This window comes from Pan paniscus, chromosome 2, assembly GCF_029289425.2.
Source record: "Pan paniscus chromosome 2, NHGRI_mPanPan1-v2.0_pri, whole genome shotgun sequence".
Taxonomy (NCBI): domain Eukaryota; kingdom Metazoa; phylum Chordata; class Mammalia; order Primates; family Hominidae; genus Pan; species Pan paniscus.
Window position 1 is genome coordinate 106,373,688 of NC_085926.1, and position 23,843 is coordinate 106,397,530.

General features: G+C 39.9%; 1 protein-coding gene across 1 annotated transcript in view; it reads right to left on the reverse strand.

Annotated features, from left to right (window-relative positions):
- MYH15 (myosin heavy chain 15) overlaps nucleotides 1-23,843 on the reverse strand; it is a 138,154-nt gene that overhangs the window by 25,224 nt on the left and 89,087 nt on the right. The window contains exons 28-33 of the mRNA XM_034957056.3: nucleotides 17,208-17,334; nucleotides 12,925-13,043; nucleotides 10,348-10,544; nucleotides 6,694-7,043; nucleotides 4,390-4,514; nucleotides 1,448-1,563 (exon numbers count right to left, since the gene is read on the reverse strand). Coding sequence (XP_034812947.2) covers nucleotides 1,448-1,563; nucleotides 4,390-4,514; nucleotides 6,694-7,043; nucleotides 10,348-10,544; nucleotides 12,925-13,043; nucleotides 17,208-17,334 — 1,034 coding nt within the window. The remainder of the gene's footprint in view (nucleotides 1-1,447; nucleotides 1,564-4,389; nucleotides 4,515-6,693; nucleotides 7,044-10,347; nucleotides 10,545-12,924; nucleotides 13,044-17,207; nucleotides 17,335-23,843) is intronic.

The window sequence follows — 23,843 nt, forward strand, 5'->3', positions numbered from 1 at the left end:
CAGATGTAGCTGACGAGACACAGGCTCTCTGAGGATTCATTTCTCCTCAGCTGGGTTTATTTATAGGCACAGGTCTGATATTACTTGAAATCAGTGTTATTTGTTGCTTTTTTTTTTTTATCTGCACAAGGAGACATTCATTTTTATTCCTTGTGGAAAGAAGTAGGGCAAATATCAAGGCCCAGGGTTTTTGCCCTTCATCAAAAAAATTCTTTTAGACACTGACTCAGAACCTCTTAAGTAGATCAGAATTCCTCGCCACAGTCAGTCCTATAGAAGAAAATGCCAGTGAGTGAGAGCAAAGATAACTCAAAGCACATAGAAGGCCAAATTTGGCTTGACACCCTCATTAAAAAATTGACCCCCTTGAGAGTTTTGTCTAAAAATGGGCTATGGGAAAGAGGTCAATTCAATTGAACATGTTAACAGGGTTTTTTTTCTTGTTCTTAAAAAAAGACTGTTTAACAAATACATTGAAAGTAAGTTGCCAGTTGAATCTCAGGCTCAAATGATTTTTCTTGCTGACATATGGCATTGACTTAAGGGAACAGATTAGATAATATAATCATCGTTAATTCCATGTGTTTATAATTGTGCCTTTGATGTACAGCGTGTGAAGTGCTTTGCCAACATCAGCCTACTGATCTTCCTCACCACCTTCTGTGACATGTAGGGGCTGCTTTTATCCCCTCACTTCACTGAGAAGCTAAGAAGTGGAATGTCTAAAGTCATCAGCTTGTTATGACAAAGCTAAGAAAACATTCTGCAACCCATGAGTCCTGTCTAATTCAGTTTCCTGACTATTAAGACTCAGCTGCTTTAACAAGGATTCAATAAGCAGCTTAGCTCTTGGCTTCTGCTCCTCTTCAAACAAACGGCTACAGGTACAGGCAGGGGGTATGTGAAAACTTCACTCTGGTCTGAAAGTATAGCACTGAATTTTTTAATTTTTTTCTCCATGGCTCAGCATTTTCAGTCAATTTCTTAATGCCCAAGAACGTGGCATTATAGGGACACGCAGACAGTATGCACAGTCCTTATACATATAATCATTTATTTGGTGTTATCTTGAGTCTCACATGACAGTAGAAGCTCCTCAAATATAAGAAAATTATAAAATCTGGCAATAATCGTATATAGATAGCTAGTAAGCTCACCACTATTGATATAAAGGAATACCTGTACACAATTGTGTATAAAGGGATATCTAATTGTGTATAAAGAATATCTATACACAATTGTGTATAAAAGGATATCTAATTGTGTATAAAGGAATATCTATACACGATTATAGATATTGTATATAAAAGAAAATAATATAGAGTTACACTAAGTTTCTTTGGTAATGCTCCAACAGGGGCCATAAAAGCAGCCAGACATAATGAGCTCTGTTTAGTCAAGGATTCAGAAATACATAATTGTTACACATCAAAATCATCTTAAATACCTAAAATTTTCTATTTCTTCATCTTTCTCTGAAAGCTTTCTTTCAAGTTCTGCTTTAGCTTCCAAGAGTTCAAGCTGGAAACGAAGAATCTTGCTTTCATTACGTTCCAGGGCTCCCTGGAATACATAAATACAAAGCATTAAATGAAGTCCACTTTTAGACAAAATTGTATTTTTTACCCAAAACATATGTCGCTAATGTAGCTCTCTTAGAGTTACTGGGAGAGATATAGGTTCAAGCCAGGTCCCTAGAGATTGCAACACAGTGAGACAAGCAACTGCTTTCATTTGTCATTTCACTTATAGATTTGACATTCTTAGGTCTTTCAGCTGTAGCTCCAGAACTAGAATTTTAAAGCCTATTTTAAAATAGAAAATTTCACTCTTGTCTGTGACTATATTTAAACTTTTTAATGTATTGCCCTTGACTTTTTCTAACATATTCCAACTTGGGGATAAATTTTAAAAAGTATCAGAGCTAGAACAAGGAAAGTGATAACTCCTACCTGGAATCTTCTATTAAATTCTGGACATCAGGAGGGGATAGAGGAAAAGTTGGATGTATTCAGAGAACAAACAACAGGGTAGTGTCCAAATATTGTCATACGAAGAACAAATAAAGGAATTTACAATGTACCTGACATGTAACACTCAGTGTGAGCCATTAACACCATAATTGGTACCACTACTGCAAATGAATTTCTTTGACAGGCAGAAGATTCCTTGCCCCTTTGTGTATTCAAATATAGTTAAGGCAATTATTTGCAGGGATGTTATAAAGGCAATTCAATTCTAAAAGCATAGGTTTGGCTAAATCTTTAAAACCTGTCCCGAAGCTAAAAATGTATATAAAAGAAGAAATCCAAAAAACACTTACAGAATACCAAGGATATAAGGGCATAAGGGGTGATGCAATTTTGTGGTCAGTTAGCTACAGGCAGTCCTAAGGGCAGAAGTAATTTTTTTATAGCCTCTTTTGAGGCGTGCTTAGCAGATATGACAAAATGTAAAAAAGTAAAACTGAGTTGCAATTTTAAAATAAAAATAAAAAGATGATGGGAATTTTAATAAGACCTCCCTTGATGTTATCTTGATACTACCTTCAATATAAAAGAAAATAAAATTGCTAACGCACACTCAAAAACAAATGCTTGGATAACAATTTCCTCAGAGGGAATAGTGTAATAGTTCCTTCAAGAGGAAACTGTCACCTCTAACCCTCTAAAATGCACTGAGAAAGTGAATCTTTAGGGAAGATGACCTGGGATAATTTGAGTTTTATGGCTTTAAAAAAATCTGATAAAGTTTCTCATAAAGGCTCATCCAGGAAAATAAATAACGCAATGTTACAAATACATGTCCAAGTTGATGAAGTATTTATGGATGTGGCTGAGGACAGAAGTGGAGAAAATGCGAATAGAATGTGTTGCCATCTAGTGGTACTAAGTGGTTTGAGCATTATGGCCTTCCTGTCATTCTCACCCTTGACCCACGTGATGATCAACTGAATACACAAAGATGCCTCTGTGTTATACAGGACATAAATGGCTCGTGCCAGTTGTATTTTTCATTGGCTTGTCATAGTACTTGAAATTTCTATCATAAAATTTACTTCTTTCAGTTAAGGTGGTGGCTTCAAAAAGTCCCTTGCCAGGATAGCCAGAGAACCAAAGGGAACGAGTAAACAAAACAAAGTTCACCAACTGTGTAAGGACCAACTGTGCTACAGGGCACCACACTGCCAATGAAAAGGAGTCTGTATAAAGTTAGATAGCCTCAGGAAACATTTATGTATAACAGGGCGAGAGCTGCTGCCTGACAACTCTTTGCAGAGGGTAATATGGACACATTTGCTTGGAAGTTTCTTCTGGAATCATAACAGTGAGGTAAATTTAACAGACAATGCTTGGCACAGAGCGGTCCTTTGGGGTCTTGTTTTCCATCACCATACCTTCCAAGAGACCCCTGCCTAACACTGACTGCCACACCTTTCAAAAATCTTTTTTCTTTTTCTACTGGTGGGAGGGTCAGGGCTGTATTTTAATGTGTCTGAGTACTTGTTCAAAGGCTGAGTCAGGAAGATGAAGTTCAGCTCTGAGAAGAGGCTACACAGGGCTTCTTAACCACCTAAGAATCATGATAAGATGACTTCCTTGTTAGTTTACCTTCTTTGGCGAAATGTCTTCTTAGAGGTCCTTTCAATTGCTAATGCACACCCAGAGATACAGCCAGAGACTTTTCCTGAACTGTGAATCCATAACACTGAAAACCCTCCTGTCAATCTGCACAAAGATGAGCTTTCAGAAACAAATGTTTGACAACATCACTTTGAATCTTATTTCTGAAACTACCGAAAGTTTTTGGGGGAAAAAAATTGAAAAGCTTTTGTGACTGACTCTTTAAAGAGGGGGCAGCTATGAGAATATTTATTCATTCAACATTTGACAAATATTTACTGAGCCTCTACTACACGCCAGGCAATGTTCTAGGCCAGTGCTTCTCAAATATTAATGTGCATATGAACCACCAAGGGATCTTGTTAAAATGCAGATCCTGATTCAACAGAGATGGGCAGAGGGTTGAGATTCTGAATTTCTAACAGCCTCCCAAGCGATGTCCATGGGCCACATGTTGAGTAGTGAGGGTCTGGGCATTGGGGATAAACTGGTGAACAAGATAGATAGTTCCTGTTTTTACTACAATCAGGAGATTTGCATTCACTGTTGTGTATCCTGCTCTCTGAGTCTCAATTTCCTCTTTTATAAAATGGGGACAGTAGTTTGCTACGGTGATTATATTAAAATTATGCATTTGGCAGAGTGCCTAGCATATAGTAAATAAACATTTGAATACGTGTCCTTTTGTTGGTGCTGCTGTTATTGCTGAATGCAGATCTTCTGCCTTGTCACAGTGAAAACTTTCTTTTCTCCCTGATGATAATACCTCTGTTTCTTCCAGTGTCACCTGGACTTCTGTCTTCTCTTCTTCAATTAGTTTCTTGACCTTTTCCATTTCAGTTAAGTTCTTGGTCCCTTCTCTAACCTGGTTTGTCAGATTAGAAATCTCTTCTGGAGACAGAGGTAAGAAAAACAAAGTTAGTGAATGGGCTCAGTCTCAAACCAATGATACCAGGCACAACAGATTCTTCCAGCCCACTGGAACAGTGGCCTCATGCCACCCTTGGTAACTTGATGACCTATCCTATATGGGACCAAGAAACTTTAAAAGGGTATTCATTTTTTCATATAGTCTTTTGCCATCTGAAAATTGAAAATTGTCAACAACAAATGGTGAGGGTGGTGCTTCAGAGTATTGTACACTGGACAACTTTTGCAACTTTACATGGCAGTCCTGCTCATTAGAGCCACTCCAGGTTCCACCTGGAGGAACACAGACCTGGAGTCCCTACCCTTCCAGTGTAAGTGCTTAGCTATCAACATTAGTGGCTGCCATTGTTTCAGCCACCACTCAACACTGTGACAGGAACTTAAAGTAAAAGCTGGATCAATATCTGCCAGCATTCAAGGCATGGCCCCAGATAGACCAGAGAATCAGAAGGGGCCCCAAGGAAGACAGTGGCTTTAGCTCAAGCACTTGAGTGTTTTTTCCTAGCCTCTCATGAACATAAGCCTTTGACAAACAGAATAGGGCATCCAGAAGTCACAAAACCTCTTCCACCTGATATTGTTATGGTCAGTTCTGCCTTTAGTACCTAAGAGGTGTGGTATAGGGCCAAGTAGCTCAGAGAATTACCCAGTTCAGAGGTGGTGGAAGGAGCTCAATAGGTCACCTGCTCCTCTGGTTCTGAGATCCTGGGCTGTGATGTGATATGATGAGAATTTTTAGAAGTTACAAAGACAAATATGTTAGATGGAAATTTTCATTGCATAATAAATTCTTCTCTGAGAAGTGCTCTCCTAAAGATGGGTTATCAAGAAGAAAATCAGGGAAGAGGTTCTCAACTCTGACCGCACCTTAGAATCACCTGGAGAGCTTTGGAAAAAGCTCACTCAATATTCAAACCCCGCCCCAGTCCAAAGGTGGTGCCCAGATCAGCAGCACCGGCCTCACCTGGAAAACTGTCAGAAATACAAATCCTTCAGACCTACTGAGTCAGAAACTCTGGGGGTGGGCCCCAGCCATCTGTGCTTTAACAAGCCCTCCAGCTGGTTTGGACGTAGCTAAAGTTTTCTAACCACTGTTTTAGCACCCGTCACGTCTCCATCTAGTGCCTTGATCATAGACTATGTAGGTCAACAGAAAGTAAGCTTCATTTACGCCTCCAACAGTAATGCACTTGCTTCCAGGGCATCTCAGGGTTTTCATGCACATTGCTGTTGGTGCTGGGATAAGTTGGCAGCCTCTTTGAAGGGCTGTTTGGCAGTAAATCAAAATTTAAAAATTCATTTCATTACCCCAGCAATTTCTTTTCCAGGGATCCATTCTACTGAAATATTTTTACATGTGCATAAATACATGTATAGGGATATATAATGTAGGATTATTCATATTTGTGAATAATTGGATCTAAAATGAATAAAGTCTAGTTAAATGATAGCCATCTTTATTACAAAACACTATGTAGCTATTAAAAAGCTTATGGTAGGTCTCCATGTACAGGCATGCAAAGAGCCACAAGGTACGTGGGAAGGTTGCACAGCTCAGTAGTTAAGTGCGTATATGCTGGAGCCGTGCTGGCTGGGCTCAAATCCCAGATCTGCGACTTATCAAATGTGAATTTGAACAAGTTACTCAACTTATGACCTATATAACCTTCATTTTACAGATGAGAAAACTAACACTAGACTATTCTGAAAATTTAACAATAAATAGTTAAACAGTGCCTGGTATGTAGTATGGGCTATAGAAATATTCATTAAATCGGGAAATATATTCATATATGAAAAAAAGGTGTAGAACAATATGCAATTTGGGTAAAAACTACACACTTGAGTATCGCACACATGGAAAATCTTGGTAAGGTTGTGGATATCAAGAAATTTTCAGCACTGTCTTCCTTTACAGAGGGGAACTGAAGTTAAAGGTAGGAAACTAGTCTTACTTTTAGAATTAATTTAATACAAATAGCATCTAAAGTAAAAAAAAAAATAAGTCAAACAGAAGTATAAAAATTGAAAAGTTAAAACATGTTGGGAATGTGGAAATGCTGAAGACAGCCTTGCCTGTAGCCAGGGCTCTTCCTGAGCTACCCGCTCTGGTTTTGGCTCTGAGCCCAGCTCGGTGTACCTTGGAGGTTCTTGTTCTCCCTCCTGAGTGTCTCCTGGCCCACGATGCTCTCCTCATAGGTGTTCTTGAGCTTGAGGAGCTCTGTACTGAGAGCCTGAATTTCCTTCTGAGAGGCATCCAGCAACGCCTGGGACTCCTCGTGCTTCTGCTTCCAGTCGGCAAGGGCCTTGCCAGACTGCAGCTGCTTCTGGTCCAGCCTGGCTGCTGCAGAGCGGACCTTCCCGAGGTCAGACAGGGCGTCCCCGAGCTCCAGCTGCAGCTGGTGCCTGGCTCTCTCCAAGGAGGCATTTCTGGCATTGGCCACCCCCATGGCTTCGGCTGCCTCCTGCAATCTAATTGCCAGTTCCTTCCTGAGAAAGGAGGACACCCAAAGAGTGAGTGAGGCAATAACTCTCAGAGAGCTCATCAAGTCTGCCCTGGATTAAAGATAGAGCTTGGGTGCAAAGTAAGATGGCGCCTCTGCAGTGGACTTAGTGGTATAAAGCAACAGCAGCTCCTATCTGAAAGTGACCTCACTGTCTATGACCACCATCCTCTGCCTCCTGTGTGCATGGGGTCTTTATTTTCCCCCTTTGCCAACCTGCACTTGGAACTCAGAATCTCTGAATTCCTACAAATATTTGCTTATCCTAAAGCTCTAATAAGCAATACTGACTTGATTATTTCCTAAGAAGGGGGAGAAAAGGAAGATTGTACCGAACACCCTACCAACAGTAAGCACCTTACAAATCTGTAGCCATATGTAGTCACTAAAGAGCTCCTTGGCTGTGTTGCTTCTAACGAACACTCTCTTGCTTTTTCCTGCTTATTTTCTCTCATCATGTGGCTCCTAAACATGACACAATTCTTTCTTCTCTCCGAGTTTGTTCTCCACCTCAGCTCCTCTCTCCAGATTTATATTCCCAAACCCATCTCATTATGCTCACTTAACAGGTCCTACTGTTCTTATGGGGTTCTTTAGCCCCCATCTGCTGTTCCTTGGGCATCTCTGAGATGGAGTAATTTATTACAGTGCTTCTTTCTCCACCACCCCCATAATATGCTACTATTAGGAATTCTAATGGATGAAATGTGTTCTTTTGCTTACATCTCCTGCAGGGTTGCTGGCAGTCCCATTCTTACTCATTCATTATACTTCTTAGATGAAAAGTACTGTATGTACCAAAGCTTTTTCTCATCTACTGCTATTAAACAGAAAAAAAGGTTCTCTGGAATTAATAGGACTGCATAACTAGCCCAACAGAGGAATGTGGCAATAAAGCCCCCTTTTGGTGGAATCTTGCAAAAACCCCTACGTGCTCAGGATCCAGGAAGCATCTAGGCTCTAACAACATTCTGCCCCCGGCTTCCTAGCCATACTCACTTCACTTTTCTGCTTCATGTTTCTTAAACGTTAAGAGGAGATTCTGATGCTTTACCTGACTTAAGGCAGTAGGAGTCAAGTGAAATAATTACATATATTTTAACTACTTTAGAAATGCTTGTTGATCAAATAAAATAGGAGTTTCACTTTGGGTGACCGATCATACTGGACTGCCTGGGACTGAGGGGTTTCACCAGGTGATATGGTTTGGCTGTGTCCCCACCAAAATCTCATCTTGTAGTTCCCATAATCCCCACATGTCGTGGGAGGGGCTGGTGGGAGGTAATTTAATCATCGAGGCGGTAACCTTCATGTTGTTCTCATGACAGCGAGTAAGTTCTCATGAGATCTGATGGTTTTATAAGGGGCTTTCCCCTTTTTTATTCACTCACTTCTCTTCCTGCCACCATGTGAAGAAGGACCTATTTGCTTCCCCTTCCACCAGGATTGTAAGTTTCCTGAGGTCGCCCCAGCCATGGTGAACTGTGAGTCAATTAAATCTCTTTCCATTATAAATTACCCAGTCTTGGGTATGTCTTTATTAGCAGTGTGAGAACAGACTAATACACCAGGACATGAGACTTTCAAAGCTATAACAGGAAACATCCAGGGCAAACTGGACAAACTGGTTACCCTTGTTTTACCAATAACTTTGTTCTACATTTAATATCAACTACTATTTTACTCCTTAACTTGCCAACCATAAGCACCTACTTAGTTATCTCGAATATGTAAAGGGATATTGGAAATTAAGAAACTAAATCCTTATCCTTGGGGAACTTAGAATTCAGAAGCAGTACAATGGGTCTTAGATAAGCTTGAGTCTGCTAAACTAACTCATCATTTGAACCCCAGCCTGGAAATCAAAGCAGGCAAATCTTTAACTTTAATAATAAAAAAAGAAACCAGGACCCTAGATTGTTTTGTAGCTGCCTACCTCCCTGAGGTGATTTAAAGGAAAAGCATAATACAGACAAAGTTTTATTTATTCAATGTCCCACCAATTTGAAAGTAAAAAAGTGTCTTCACAGAGTACCATGTTTGCCCTTTATTTTCTTTAGTTATTACATACTACAGAACTAGTTCCAACAAACCCATGTGGTCATAAAGTAATCTATATTCTTTTGCTCTTTCCTACCCAATCCCAAAAGAAACCATCAAACAGAATGATAGATAGGCAATTTCACCTGAATTCTTCAATCATTAGAAGGGGGGAAAAATCTTACTTCAGAAGTAAATACCATATTTGGATATAAGAGGGCATCTCAGTTCAAAGCCAAAACTTTCTGTGGTCCAGAGTTTTGATAAAACATCTACTGCAGGTATTTTTAGTATCTGTCATTCTAAAGCCCTTTTTAAGTTACTGTGGGTACAGAGATGGATCACTTGGTACCCCTTCTGGGACAAAACACAGCAGCTGTTCAGCAACTGCACAGCAATGCCTCTCAAAGATTTAGGTGAAGAACTGAAAAACATTATTTCTGGTTGAAGCTAAAGAGAAATGTATTGATCTTCCCTGGATTTTTGCCAAGCTACCAAGCCAGGGACACATTCTTTTGAGTAAACCTTTAATGATTATAAGCTGGGGTTTGACAATTTCTCTTAAAGATACAGTTTCCTGGCCTCTAAGCAAAATGCTTCAGTTCTATACCCTGGTACTGAGTCTCAATTCAGCTGTGCCCCAAACTTGTGTAACTCCTAAAAACTTTTAAAACCTTTATATAGAAATGGCTATAAAATTGATATTCTAACCTTAGGGGTGGCCTGGGGATGATTTCTTTTCAAAGCAACCTTTGTCCTAGAAGACATGACGACAGATCCTAACATTTTTTTTCCAGCTTCCCTGTCCATCTTCACAGACTACTTTGTAGTCTACAAGTTGTAGACCAGGGACACAACGACTTTGATGGAGACACGTACACACATGGACTCAATTATTATGGCGTTACAAATGAAATACAGGGTTTTAAACGATAGCCTATTTTCACACCACGGCTCAAAGTCACATCTTTTATGAAAACTTCCCTTGTGCCCCTAGAAAGAGCCTCCTTTCTCTCCCCAGGACCTCTTTATAGTCTCTGTCACTTTGTATTATACTTTTTATATTTTTAGTCCCTCTATAGAGTGTGCTTCTTACCAGCAGTGCACGTTTCAGCTTTGGTTTTGGGCTTGTTCCTGCACTCGGCAAGGATTTGTTAAGTGCATACCATGAGGCCTTGGAGACAGAGTCATTATTCTCATACTGCTCCATGTGACTAACTCCAGGTTAAGGATAGCCTTGCCCTACTCACTTGGCATCCTCCAAGTCTTCTGTTCTCTGGATGACATTGTTTTCATACTTCATTCTCCATTGCACCATTTCAGCATTGACTTTGGATAAGGTCCGGTGCAGCTCAGCCTTGACCTCTTGTTCTTCCTCATACTGCTCTCGTAGAAGGTCACAGTCACGCTGAGCCTTCTGCAGGGCATGGGCCAGGGCACTCTGGGACTGTAGGGGACACACATTAACAAAAAGGGCATGACCACCATGAGCAACACAAGTCTTGAAAGTAAGCTAATTTTTTTTTAGGTGAGATTAATAACAACCTGCCACAAATTCAAGCTGAACCTGAACCTAGTAAGATAACACTAGGGAGAGAATTTGAGACAAGAGAAAGGATAGATAGTATCTAATTGCTGCCATTAAAACAGGGAAGGGAATTCTATTTAGAGAAATGCCAGCTTGGCTCTGTGGACTTAGACAGGCCTGGAATTCTAGAAATAGTGGAGAATGCAAGGATAGCAAAGAGAACGTTCACTATCATTTAGGCAATAAGATATATATTTAGCAATATATTAGACTCAGAGCTTGTTTGAACCAGAAAGAACCACTAAAATTTAGCCTTTTCATTCCACTGATGAAGAAAATAAAATCTTTTATTTCACACTGAAATCTCTAAAAACCTCAGCTCCTAATAGTTCAAAATAGTACTACTGCCCAACAGAACTTTCTGTAATGGTGAAAATGTTCTCTATGTACACTGTCCAATGTGGTAAACACCTAGCCACATGTGGCTACTGAACATTCAAAATATGCCTAGTACAATGTGTGATCAAAACTGAATTCTTAATTTTATTTAACTTTAATATAAATTTAAATAGTTACCTGTAGTGTAGTAGAGGCTTCTATATGTATTGGATGGCCCTGCTGGGTTTAATAAACATTTTTATCATTTAAATGGTGATCCGGCTAACCTAGCAGCATTATTCCCCAGAGATAACCTAGTGTGGAAAGAACACTAGATCCTGATGGGTCCTCAAGTGTCCTTTATGCAAATTAGGAAAAAAGCACATTTTCAGGAAGATACGGCTCTGAGGGCACAAGGTTTAGTCAATGGCAGCCTCAGCCAGACCCCTTTGGGTGGTAAATGAGGAGCCACAATACACAATGACTCTGAAAAGGATGCAGGCTTTGGAGTCAGATGAACTTGGGTTCAAACTGTGACCTCTCCTCTTGTTTAATTTTATTTTTCTTTAAAGGAAAAACTTTTAAAACCTTTATGTGGCATTTACATGGCATATATTTAATTATAGAAGTAAACAAGACAAAGACAAAATCCCTGCCCTAAAGAGCCCAAAAGAAATAAGGGGATACACAAAATACACAGGCAAATACATTAATAAATAAAATTTCTAATAGCAGTAAAACAAACACAGCAGATAAGCACGATCTAGAATGTTTGGCTCCTTCTCATCATCCCTCTAAGACCTCGGTGAAGGGCCTTTAAGCAACGGGAAGGGCAGTTATAAAAGTCCTAAGGCAGGAGTGATGGTGCCTGGTTTAAGAGGCAGAAGGGAAGCCAGGGCAGCTGGAGGGGAGTAAATGAGGGAAGCAGATGTAGGAAGTAGGTCACAGAAGGAGGCTGGAGCCAGATCAGGGGGGCTTGTAGGCCAATTGGAAGTCACTGGGAAGGCAGCCAGAGAGATCTTCTAAAATATAACTCATTTCACTATGCGTTTAAGTTCCTTCACAGTATATCACTAGGTGTATGACCTTGGACATGATATTTTTCTTCTCAGAGCCTTGGTTTTTTCATATATAAGGATGCAATTCTATCTGCTTCATTTGACTGATATGAAGATTGAGATAACATGACAGAAGTATCTGGTACAATGTCTGATACACAAACAATGATACATTTTTAAATTTGTATATAATATAGAAAGTATGGAGAGTTAAGGGAATAAAATGGTACAATATTTTAAAACAGACTCAACTACCTGCGTTTTCACAGTATACGCCTTCATAGTATGGTCATGTACAAGTAAGATACTTTGGGGTCTTAGTAATAAGATGCCTTGACTATGAACTAAGAATTCATTTAAATATCAGGGCTCAAAGAATTCATATCTCATGTTAGTCACTATGCTTTCATCTTCCAGAATCACTTCCACTGGAGTCACCTTCTAGCAACATTATACACTCATAGGAAGAAATGACTAATTTCTAAAATTTATTGACAATTTAAAAGTAATATTGAGCTAACCCAGTCCCACTTATTTTATTCTAGGCTTTTATTTAATTTCACTTTTTTATGAGCAGTTTCAGAATCAAAATCGAGAAAGAGCCTTGCTGCCCTTCTGTTCGAGTACTTATACAAGATGGGAACACACACTTTGCTTGCTCTAAACCTGCAACGAAGCAATTTGAATCACCGAGGAAGATCCTTCAGTCATCAGGGTTCTTCCTGGCATGGTTTTTCCCCCATAACTTCTAGGGCATTTTCCCTTCTTCTTTTACAAAACATCTTAAGGCTGATTCATCAAGCACTATTTTTTAAAAAAAAACACACAGCCAAGAAACTAGTGAGAAATAACAGATACATTACTTTGGTCTCCTTTTCCAGCTGCCCTCTTAGGTCTTCAATCTGCTGAGTGAAGTTGCTCTTTTCCCTGGAAAGTTGGTTTATCAGAGCCTCCTTCTCTTCAAGCCTTCGTAGGAACTCACCTACAGAAAGATTTCACAAAAGTACATAATTACAGTCTTCCTATCTATTGCCTCCTTCACTTGACTTACTGACTTTAAGGGTAGCCAGAATGACTCCTACCCACATATTTTTGATATTTAGGAAGGGTCTGAGAGTCCTATTATTCAGCAAAACCGTGGCAATGATCCTTTCCAGGACTCAGAAGAGAGTTCTAAAAATGAACTGATTTTTAGTAATAAGTATGAATCGATAACAGATGATATTAGTTACCATTTATTGAGAAACTTCTATGCTCTAGGTACTTAACGTATGTTATCTAGTTTAATTTTCATAACTCCTTGATAGTGTAGGTATTATACTAACCATTTTGCAGAGGAGGAAACAGAGCAACTTAAATATGACTGAAACAGAAACATGCACAGTTCGTAATTGGTGAAGGTAGATTCAAATGAAGTTCTTGAAGACCACATTCTTCTATACCATACTCCCTTGTTTATTATATGTGGCTTTGTACACTTCTGTCTATATAATTTTTAGATAATTATAACTTTTATTACCTCACTTGTAAAATGAAGATAACAATAAGATTCTTAATGAAAACTAAATTAGTGTGAATATATTTTATAGACTGAAATGCTAAATAAATATTAGCAGTAGTCACTAAATGGTAGGAAATGTGACGATGAGAGGGAGAAATTCTATCATACTCTAGTCTATCGTCCCTGCTTAACTTATCCTATTAATTATAGTCGGGTCTTCCATATCTGTAAGTTCTGCTTTGTGGATTCAACCTACTGAGGTCCTACAATTTAACTCAATTCTGACACTATTTTCCTGGAGACAGTGTCAGATACACACACACACGTACAGGTATATATATATACACACACACACACACGCATACACACACACATATACACACTTACACACACACATATATACACACCTATATGTACATGCATATATCTTTTTATAAATCACAACATCGCATACAATATTTTAAAAATCATATTTGTTAACATCACTGCTGAGCTCATCAGAAAAGTCCAAGAGTTGAGAGCCATCAACCTAATGATGGCATATACATGTTTTCTAAAATATAATTTTTACCTAAAAGCTCCTATTTTGTTATTGGCAACAAATGTTGTCAGTTGCTTTCCTTGAAGTGACAGGTTTCCTTTGTTCATTTTTGAGAAATCATCTGCCAATCATGTAAGCCTAAATAAGCCTAGTTTGTTTGTCACTCGTTCTTTCAAGTAAAAGTGATACTCCCTGAAAAAACTATTAGCTCAGCTCAGAGCTTAATCACACATCTTACTCCAGTATGAAACAGGAATTCTTTATGCATACTTCTTGTTTTGTCACACAGAATAGTAAAAAGATATATACTCAAGTTGAGATGTAATAAAATTCATTTTTCCTGCTTCTTAAGGACATCCTTAAGTGAAACTGACTTTTTAAAAAACCGTGAGTACATATTAGCGAATACAATTTTTACCAGTATGTTTTAGTGCTACTACCTTGACTTGTGATCAGGCTGCAGCAATTTTAATCATCATTGCTTTTGCACCATCAATACAAATGGCAAAAGAATTTAAGTTGCAAATAGTATCTTAGTATTATACTAAAAGAGCTTCAACCTCATAGACCCCCTACAGGCTCCTGAGAATCACTTGGGATATTTAAATCAAACTTTAAGGGTATTTGGATGAAAACATCTTGTGGCTTTTTTTTTTTTTTTGACAGAGTTTTACTCTTGTTGCCCAGGCTGGAGTGCAATGGTGCGATCTCAGCTCACTGCAACCTCCACCTCCCAGGTTCAAGTGATTCTCCTGCCTCAGCCTCCCGTGTTGTTGTTGTTGTTTTGTTTTTTGAGACAGAGTCTCACTCTGTTGCCCAGGCTGGAGTACAGTGGTTAGCTGCAACCTCCGCCTCCCGGGTTCAAGTGATTCTCCTGCCTCAGCCTCCCAAATGGCTGGGACTACAGGTGCCTGCCACCATGCCTGGCTAATTTTTGTATTTTTTTGGTAGAGACAGAGTTTTGCCATGTTGGCCAAGCTGGTCTCAAACTCCTTGCCTCAAATGATCCGCCTACCTCGGCCTCCCAAAATTCTGGGATTACAGCCATGAGCCACTCTGCTGGTCCAAAAACATCTTATTTAAAAGGATTCTGAAGAAATATAAATCCACTAGCTGGTTGAGACTAATAACATCACGTATATATCACATTTACTATTGGTTTCCTCTGAAAGCAGAGTATGGTAAGCTGACAGAACAGGGCATGAGAAAGAAACCTTGGTGATAGCCACCAACAAAAACAACAACAAAAAAAACAAAAAAATAAATAAACAATCTGGAACGTGGACCCAGTGAGGGGAGGATAGGCTTGAATAAATTTGTACTTCTAATTTAATTTACACAAAAGCCAACCAAAAGGTAAAGTTAAAAAAAAGAAGAAAAAAATCCTGCAGCCTAAGCAGAATTATCATCTCAGACCCACTTTTATTTTACTCGCTACCCACTAATTTCCTCATCAAAAAAGTGAGTGGAAAATTAATGCCAATAACTAGGGGTAGACAGCCAATGCCTATCAAAATAGATTTTACACAGCACTTCCTTTAGGGCCAGACATCCAGGTATTCTCCAGCTTTGTGTCTGGACTGTGGAGTCTACATACCAACTAAATCCTAAATAGCACAGATCAAACTGGGGGCTTGGTAGCAAGGCCAGGTGTCACACACCCTGTGGGCAGTATAAGAAGAGCCCTATTCAGAGTCCTTAATAGAACCAAAAACATTTCCTTCTTCTAGATTCCAGGTTTTTAGTTTTATCAACTAATTTTTATTTAGCTCTGACCCTAGATTTAGCATCTGGAAATAGAGGTGTCTACTGGAGGAATTGTGTTATATGTAGCCCAAATGTGTTCATTCTCTTTTTAAAACTGTGTGCCTCTTAAGCATCAAGAATACATTGTTTATTTTCATTGACCTAAGAATTCTATCTCTCAGAATATATTACTAAAACTGATTTTAGTTATAGATAAACATCTAGCCACATGCTATTCATAGCAGAGAGGCAAGTCAAGTTGCAGGCAAGGTTAGGTTTAGTCAATCTCAATGAATTAGAAGCAGTCATTATAAATGACCGAGTATGCAAAATAAAAAAGCTTATGATAAATTGAAAAAGAAAAACCCCCAACAGATTGCTACAATGTAATAGATTGGAAAAACAGAAAAAAAAAATCTGCAGTGGTTGATAGTAATGAATAAACTATGGGACATTTTTCTACTTTTTATTTATCAAATGTTTATGGAGGATCAATAAATGCCAGGCAGTGTTCTAGATGATTGACATACATCAATGTACAAAGACCCTTGACCTCATGGAGCTTATATTCTGACAGATGGAGACAAACATATTTATTGTGTCAAATATGTAGTTAGTTTGAACTTAATAAATAGTATGAAAAGAGAAGCTCTTGAGGAAATGAGTTGACAGTATTCAAATGTCACCTTCTCAGCAGGGCCTATCCTGACTTTGCCCAGATCTCCACTTGATTAACTCTTATCCCCAAGTCTTTCCAGAATTAATAAGGTGTTCCAGGCAGAGTAAACAGCTAGGGCAAGACTCTAGGGTGGGAGTATGCCCGGGGTGTACAAAGCACAGCATAGAGGTCGATGTGGCCAACGCAGATTGAGAGTAAGGGCAAGTAGGAAAAGAGGTCAGAGAGAATGGGGTCCAATCATGCAGGCTCAGGTAGCCGGCTGTACAGACCATTGGTTTTACCAGGTGTAAAGAGAGATGTAGATTCATTATCCAAACATTAAAAATTTAAAAAAAATTTAAATATTCAATGAGGTAGAAATTGTAAAAATGTCATGACTAGTAGACTGTGGATTGCCCCTCCCATCCTTTGATCTTGAGAGTTGCTTCTACTGATGGCATATTATTATAATTTTCTACTTCTTGGAAGGGAACTAGGCAGGGGTTCCCAAGTGGCACAGAGGTAACACTTCCTAGACAAGAGGCATGTGTGTGGCAAAGCTGTCTCAGAGGCTGCATTCCTCCCCTAGGATCTTCAGATGCCCACTCAGCCTCAGTGGGTAGTTCATTATCTCAGTTGTGCCTTCATGAGTCTGCTGGGATTGAGACTTGCCTATGAGTCAAGCAGCATACTTACTTACCACTCTCACTCCACAGCTTTGTCTTTTGTGCTGCCAGGTCATTTGCCAACTGAGTCACCTTATCTAGCTTTGCAGTTGCTTCATGCAAGCGCTCTTCATATAGAGTACAGAGTTTCTCAGCATTTGCCTATAAGTTGAGAAAGAAGGGCTGGTCAGGGCTCACAGAGGATACTCTGAATCAGCTGCACAAAGGAAGAGGGGAGGAGTGGCTCCGGGGATCCGCATGCTCTCTTCTGTAGTAAAGAGCTCAGCCAGCATTGGGAGATCACATCTTCTGATTTCAGCAAGCACAATTAACTCTAGGGTCTGGACCCCAAGAGGCCTAAACTTTGCAGAGTATAGGTGTCACGGGAGACACCCAACTTCCTGGGTATTAGGATCCTTTCTAGAATTATTTACTTTTCTGGAGAAGGAAACATGTCAAACACTAATGAGATACATGATCCTTTTCTGACAGTACATATTTAACTGTCTTTTTCACTAGAATATAACTCTCATGAGGGTAGAGATCCAGTTTAAAGATATACCCCCTATTGTATAGAATAGTGCCTGGCACATAGGAGAGCAATATGCAAGGGCGGAGGGGCAGAGGAAGGGGAAGGAAGAGAGGTAGGAAGGGGAAGGAAGAGAGGTAAGAAGGGGAAGGAGGAGGAAGGAAATCTAGAAGGCTGCCCAAGCAGGATAGAAGAAAGGGATGGATCTAAGCCGCAACAGCCTAATAAAAAAATGTGAGCTGCCAAAGCAACTGTACCCTCCTGATCACTATGGCTACAATTTCAAGATGACCCTGTTGGGTTAACACTTCAATCCCCAAACCCAACTTCTCAGAATTGGCTTTTCATGCCTGGAGAAAAAGATATGACATTGGCCTTTGCACTTTTACCCAATTAAAGTAACCAGTCTAATCGCCAGACTCTTGCCACACTCTGAGAACTCATGCTAGTGGTTTTGAGACCCAAGATCCTCAGACGGGACTAAGAGTTGCCAAATGTAAGATGAGGTATCCCCTTCACATACAAACTAACTATAGTTTGCATTCTTATTATTTATATGGTCAGAAACAGTAAAATTACATTGGTGGTGGGCTTCCATGGTTCTACAGATTTTACATAGCTGTTTTGATGAAACTCATGTATAAATTATCTTTTTATTATCTTTTTTTTTTTTTTTTTTGAGACAGAGGCTCACTCTGTCACCAGGCTGGAGTGCAATGGCACCATCTTGGCTCACTGTAACCTCCACTTCCCAGGTTCAAGCGATTCTCCTGCCTCAGCCCCTTGAGTAGGTGGGATTATAGGCATGCGCCACCATGCCCAGCTAATTTTTGTATTTTTAGTAAAGATGGGGTTTCACCATTTTGGTCAGGCTGGTCTCGAACTCCTGACCTTGTGATCCACCCGCCTCAGCTTCCCAAAGTGCTGGGATTATAGGCGATCTTTGAATGCCTTCCATCTGCCCCATCGTGGGTGATGATGATGATGACACTATTAATGATAATAGCAGCAGCAGTTAATTTATTGGGTGCTTGTTACATACCCAGCTCTCTTCTGAGCTCTATGTTTTAAATCTCAATTAATACAGCAGCCCATGAGGCCTTTGTCTGTACAAAGAAAGTATGCTATGGAAATGGAAGAACTGGGAGACAAGAGATTACACCAATGAAATTTTGAGAAAACAGTGAGGTCTGGTGAGATGATGAAAGCTGATGGTGAGCCTAATAGTTTTCAGTGTTAACCTAATTGTTATGATAGAGCAATGGCCAAAGGACCAGGAATATTTCAAAGGTGATGCCAGGTTTAGTCCTCTGGAAAACTTCTGTATCAGCCAAAATCTCTAGCTGGAACCTACACTCTGTTTAAGATTGCTTCCTCCATGCTATGTTGCAGGACTTTTCCTTAGTTCAGCTAAAGATGGGGTTCTTTGTCCCCGGCCACAAAAAATCAGGCTCACAGACAATTTGAATGGTGAGTAAGACAGGGTTTGATTGGGTGAAAAGGAAGAAAAGGGGGAAACAGGGACTCTCACAAGGCCAGAGTCCCTGCTTGAGCGCTTGTCGCCCGCAGCTTGAATCCCAGGTTCCACACAGGAAGAGGAGGGGCCAGGCTCCAACCCAATGCAAATGGCGTGAAGTTTCCGAGGCTCCACTCCAGTGGGCAGGCTGGTCGGAGTTTCTCCAGGGACCCCCTCCCACCTGGCTGTCTCACTTACTAATGGCTATTCTCTGAAAGACTACTGAATTATGTCTTCTTATATCTCCAATGCAGTGTTATGTAGTTCCAGTTCGCAGATGTCCTACAGCACACCCAAGCTTAGTAGAAACAGACTTAACAGAGATTCAATGGCCAGTTTCTCGAACGATGCCATCAGCCTCACATAGGTTAGAGCATTAATGTTAAATGCCAGATATGCTCAATTGTCCCCACTCTCCACTCCTAACTAGAAGAAAGCTATAGTAGTGATCAATGTGACAATTTTTAGGTTGTCTGCACAGTTTCTAATTATATGTTGAATTTGTTTGCTCTCACTTCTGAAAATGACTTTGACAGTCAAAGTTGGCATGCTCATTTTCTTCCTCACGATATCTCTCAAAAGTTCAGATTGCCTCTTTCTACAAATGAGAAAACTGAGCACCAGAGAGGCTAAATAACTAGCCCAAATTCACACAGCTATTAAATGTCAGAATTGGAATTCGAACTGAAACTGCCTGTGCAGATGCACACACACACAGAAAATGTCAAATATTAGATTTCTAAACATCTGTTGTATGAAGTGGTGATAAAGGAAATATTAAGGATTAATCGACTTGATGTCCTAGGTGGCCCAAATTGTCATGAATCCTGGGTTCCAGAGGAAAATGGATAAAAATAGGATGATTATGAAAACCATTTTTATTTTATGATGTCTCCAATAGTAAATGACCTGTTAACTGAGCCAGGAGGAACATATCCAGGTGTGAAAAATGGCATCTGTTTAGGGCCCTGAATATGCTGTGCTATGCACCTGTGTGCTTAGGGTGAAAAAGCACGGATCTCTACAAGACAACTTAGTCAATGGTGCGTGGAAATGGTAAGAAAAAGAGCCAAAGACTTCCCAGTTTTTCAAGAGAGGTCTCCACGTGGTGAAGGCCAGCTGGGCTGTGTGTATCTGTAGAGTGGGCAGCCCACTTGGACAGATAGAAAAGGCACTTGCCCTTAGGTATAGCTTCACATGGTAGGTATCCACATAGGCACTGCTAACCACTGGTATAGTGTTTCCATGTATAAAGTATTTTCATAAACAGGATCTGCAAAAAGACAATTAGATTATTTATCTAACAGTGGCCTATATGGGGATATAGCATGCAAAAGAGTTGCACCCTCAAAAGAATTTTTAATTTAAGCATAAGGATAAGCGGTATGTTTTGATACCAGGGATGAGAAGGTTAATAGAATAAGGCACATTTATCTTATAGCTGATTCTTAAAATGATGCATAAAAATGCTGCCTCCCAGAAATGCAGGGAGCAATGGGAATTCAAAATAATCAAGATAATTGTGAAATTTCCTGTAACTTCTAAATTGCCCTGAGCCTCTCTGTCAGCATAATATGCTTTTGAAAATGCTTCAGTCTCCACTGTACCACTGAGCATTGGCATTCTTGCCATTATAATTCATAAAATGATAAAGTAAACAATTCAAGGAACAGTTTAGCCTAATGTATATGCCTATGAGAGTTAAGAGAAACAATTTATCATGCCAACAAATATTTAAAGCAGCAACAGGACATGCTCACCAACAGACATACACAGGATTTGGAATTGGAGTTCATCTCTTCCACAGAATTGTGTGACCTTGGACAAGTCACTGAATCTATGAGCTCCAAGAGGTATACGTAAAAGTTGATGCTAGTAATTGAGTGCAGAGACTCTACAAAGCACTGTAGTAAACATGAAAAATGAGACCTAGTTTCTGCTTTCAATGTTAGCAAAGTTAAAAGACTAGATAATGCATAAGTATAAAGAGGGACCCCAAAAGTGCTACAGGAACTCAAAAACAGGTAAGTCTTTAATGCAGGAGGTTGAACTTGAGCATTCCAAAGAGAATTAGTTTGGAAAAGGCAGATTGGTGTAAAAATGAATATTTGTTTAAAGGCAACCTGAAATGGAAGGTCCATGAAACAAAGCAATGGGATCTAAAACTGGCAAGACTGGTTGACTCTGATCAAAGGTTACAAGGTACCTCGAAAGCAGAACTTTGGAGTTCATTTTTAAGCAGGGACAAAATTCAATAAATCCGTGCTTTATGAATATTCTAAATACTTTACAAATATTAATTTGGGCATATAAATATAGGATGGTTTGAAAAAAGGAAGACTAGAAGCAAAAAAGATAATTTAGGAAACCACTGCAGTAATCTACTTAAAAAGTAGACAGACCTACATGGGAATGGGAATGGAAAACTATGAGATGGTAAAAACTGACCTGCTGCAATAATTGACTGAAAAGCAAATAGGGAAGAAAGAAGTGGTTGAGACTTAGAACCTGAGTTATAAAAAGAAACCAGGTGCCAGTGACAGAGATGTTCAGAGGAAGTGCCAGCTTCAGGAGAAACAAAGACACATGGCAGGGATTAAAGAGTAAGGAGGTAGTGAGATACACACCTACTGCTAGAAAAAGCCTATATTCCCAGGAATGGAACATTAAGAATCCTTCTGATGAGGGCTCACAAGAAGAGGAGAGCTGTAGAGAGATAATTAATCTTCTTAGAGATAGCTGGATGGCTGTGATTACAATGCTGGTAGTAACACGGACAGTAAAGGCAATTCTGCTGAGGTCTTAAATGGAAATGGGGAATATCCTATTGGAAACTGGAAGACAGACCATCCTTGTTACAAAATGCCAAAGAACTTGGCTGAACTATGCCCTGGTCCCTTGTGGGAGGCAAAATTTAAGAGTGATAAACTAGGATATTTGGTGGAAGAAATCCTTAAAGAAAGTGTTCAGGGCTCCATGGCTTCTCTTGATTGCTTAAAACAAAATATGAAGAGAGAGAAATAAAGATGAAATGTATAATCAAAGAGAAGCAGAATTGAAAGATTTAGAAAATTCTCAGCTTGGCCAGTTTGTGAAGAATAAAAAAGTATTTTCAGGAAAAAAAAAAAAAACCCTAAGGACATAGACAACCAAACATTTGATAAGGAAATTAGTAGGGATAGAAAGAAGACAGGTGCTATTTATCAGGACGATGGAAGAATTACCCTGAAGGCATTTCTGAGACCTTTGTGGCTGCCCCACCCACAAAGGCCCAGAAGGCCAGGGCCTTGATGGAAACATGATTTCAAGAGAGGCTTCCCTTGAGACCTCAGAGCTTGCTGCCCAGGGCTGCCTCAAGTCTTTGCTCCCCACATGCCAGTTCAGTGCTCCTCTGCCACTCAGGCAGGCCCAGGTTCAGCTCAGGTCACCACTCTGGAAGGCACATGCTGTAAACCATAGCAGCATCCATACAGTGCTAACTCTGCAGGAGATATGGAAGCATAGCTCCTCCACCTAGATTTCAAAGGATATTTTGTAGAGCCTTGGGGTTCAGGCAGAGAATTGCCATGGAAGCAGGACCACCACAGAGAGCCCCCACTATGGCAGTGGTGGTACTGTGAGGGCAGAGCTGCCCCCAACACCCCAGACTTGTAGAGCCACCAGCATGCAACACTAACCTGGGAGAGCCATAAGCACCCAACTTCAATTCCTGAGAGCTTCTGCCAGGGGGGGCAGTGCTACATGGGGCCCTGGGGACCCAAACTCCACCCCAGTATGTCCAGAAGGTCAGACATGGAGTCAAAAAGATTATTCCCCACTTTCAAGATTTAATGTTGTTTGCTTTGTTTTCTGTTGGGCTTTTCCCTTTGTCACCTCTTTTTTCTTTCTGATTTCTCTGTTTTTTGGAATGGGAATGTCTATGCTATGCCTGTTCCACTATTTTATTGTGGAAACACATAACTTGTTTGATTTCACAAGCTCACAGTTGGAGGAGGAATTTGCCTCAAGATGAATCATGCCTTGAGTTTCACTCCTATATGATTTAGATGAGACTTTAGACTTTTGAGTTGATGCTGAAATGACTTAAGTCTTTGGAACCTATTGAGGTAGAATGAATGTATTTTGCTTATGTGAAGGACATAAATTTGGGGGGCCAGAGGTAGAATGCTATGGACTGAATATGTCCCCCTAAAATTCATATGTTGAAAGAATGGCCAGTGTGATAGTGTTAGATGGGGCCTTTAGGAGGTGATGAAGTCATGAGGATAGGGGCCTTCATCAATGGGACTGGTACAAGGGAGCATCTGTCCCTTTCCCCTTTTTGCTCTTCTGCAATGTGAGGATGCAGCAAGAGGCACCATCTTAGAAGCAGAGAGACCTCACCAGACAATAAACCTGCTGCTACCTTGATCTTGGACTTTCCAGCCTCTAGAACTGTGAAAAATAAATTTCTATTATTTGTAAATTACCCAGTCTGTGGTATTTCATTACAGCAGCAGGAATGGACTAAGACACACACACACACACACACACACACACACACACACACACAGAGAGAGAGAGAGAAAGAGAGAGAAAGAGAGAGAGAGAGACTGTTTCTTTCTTCTCAGTATGGTATTTAAAAGG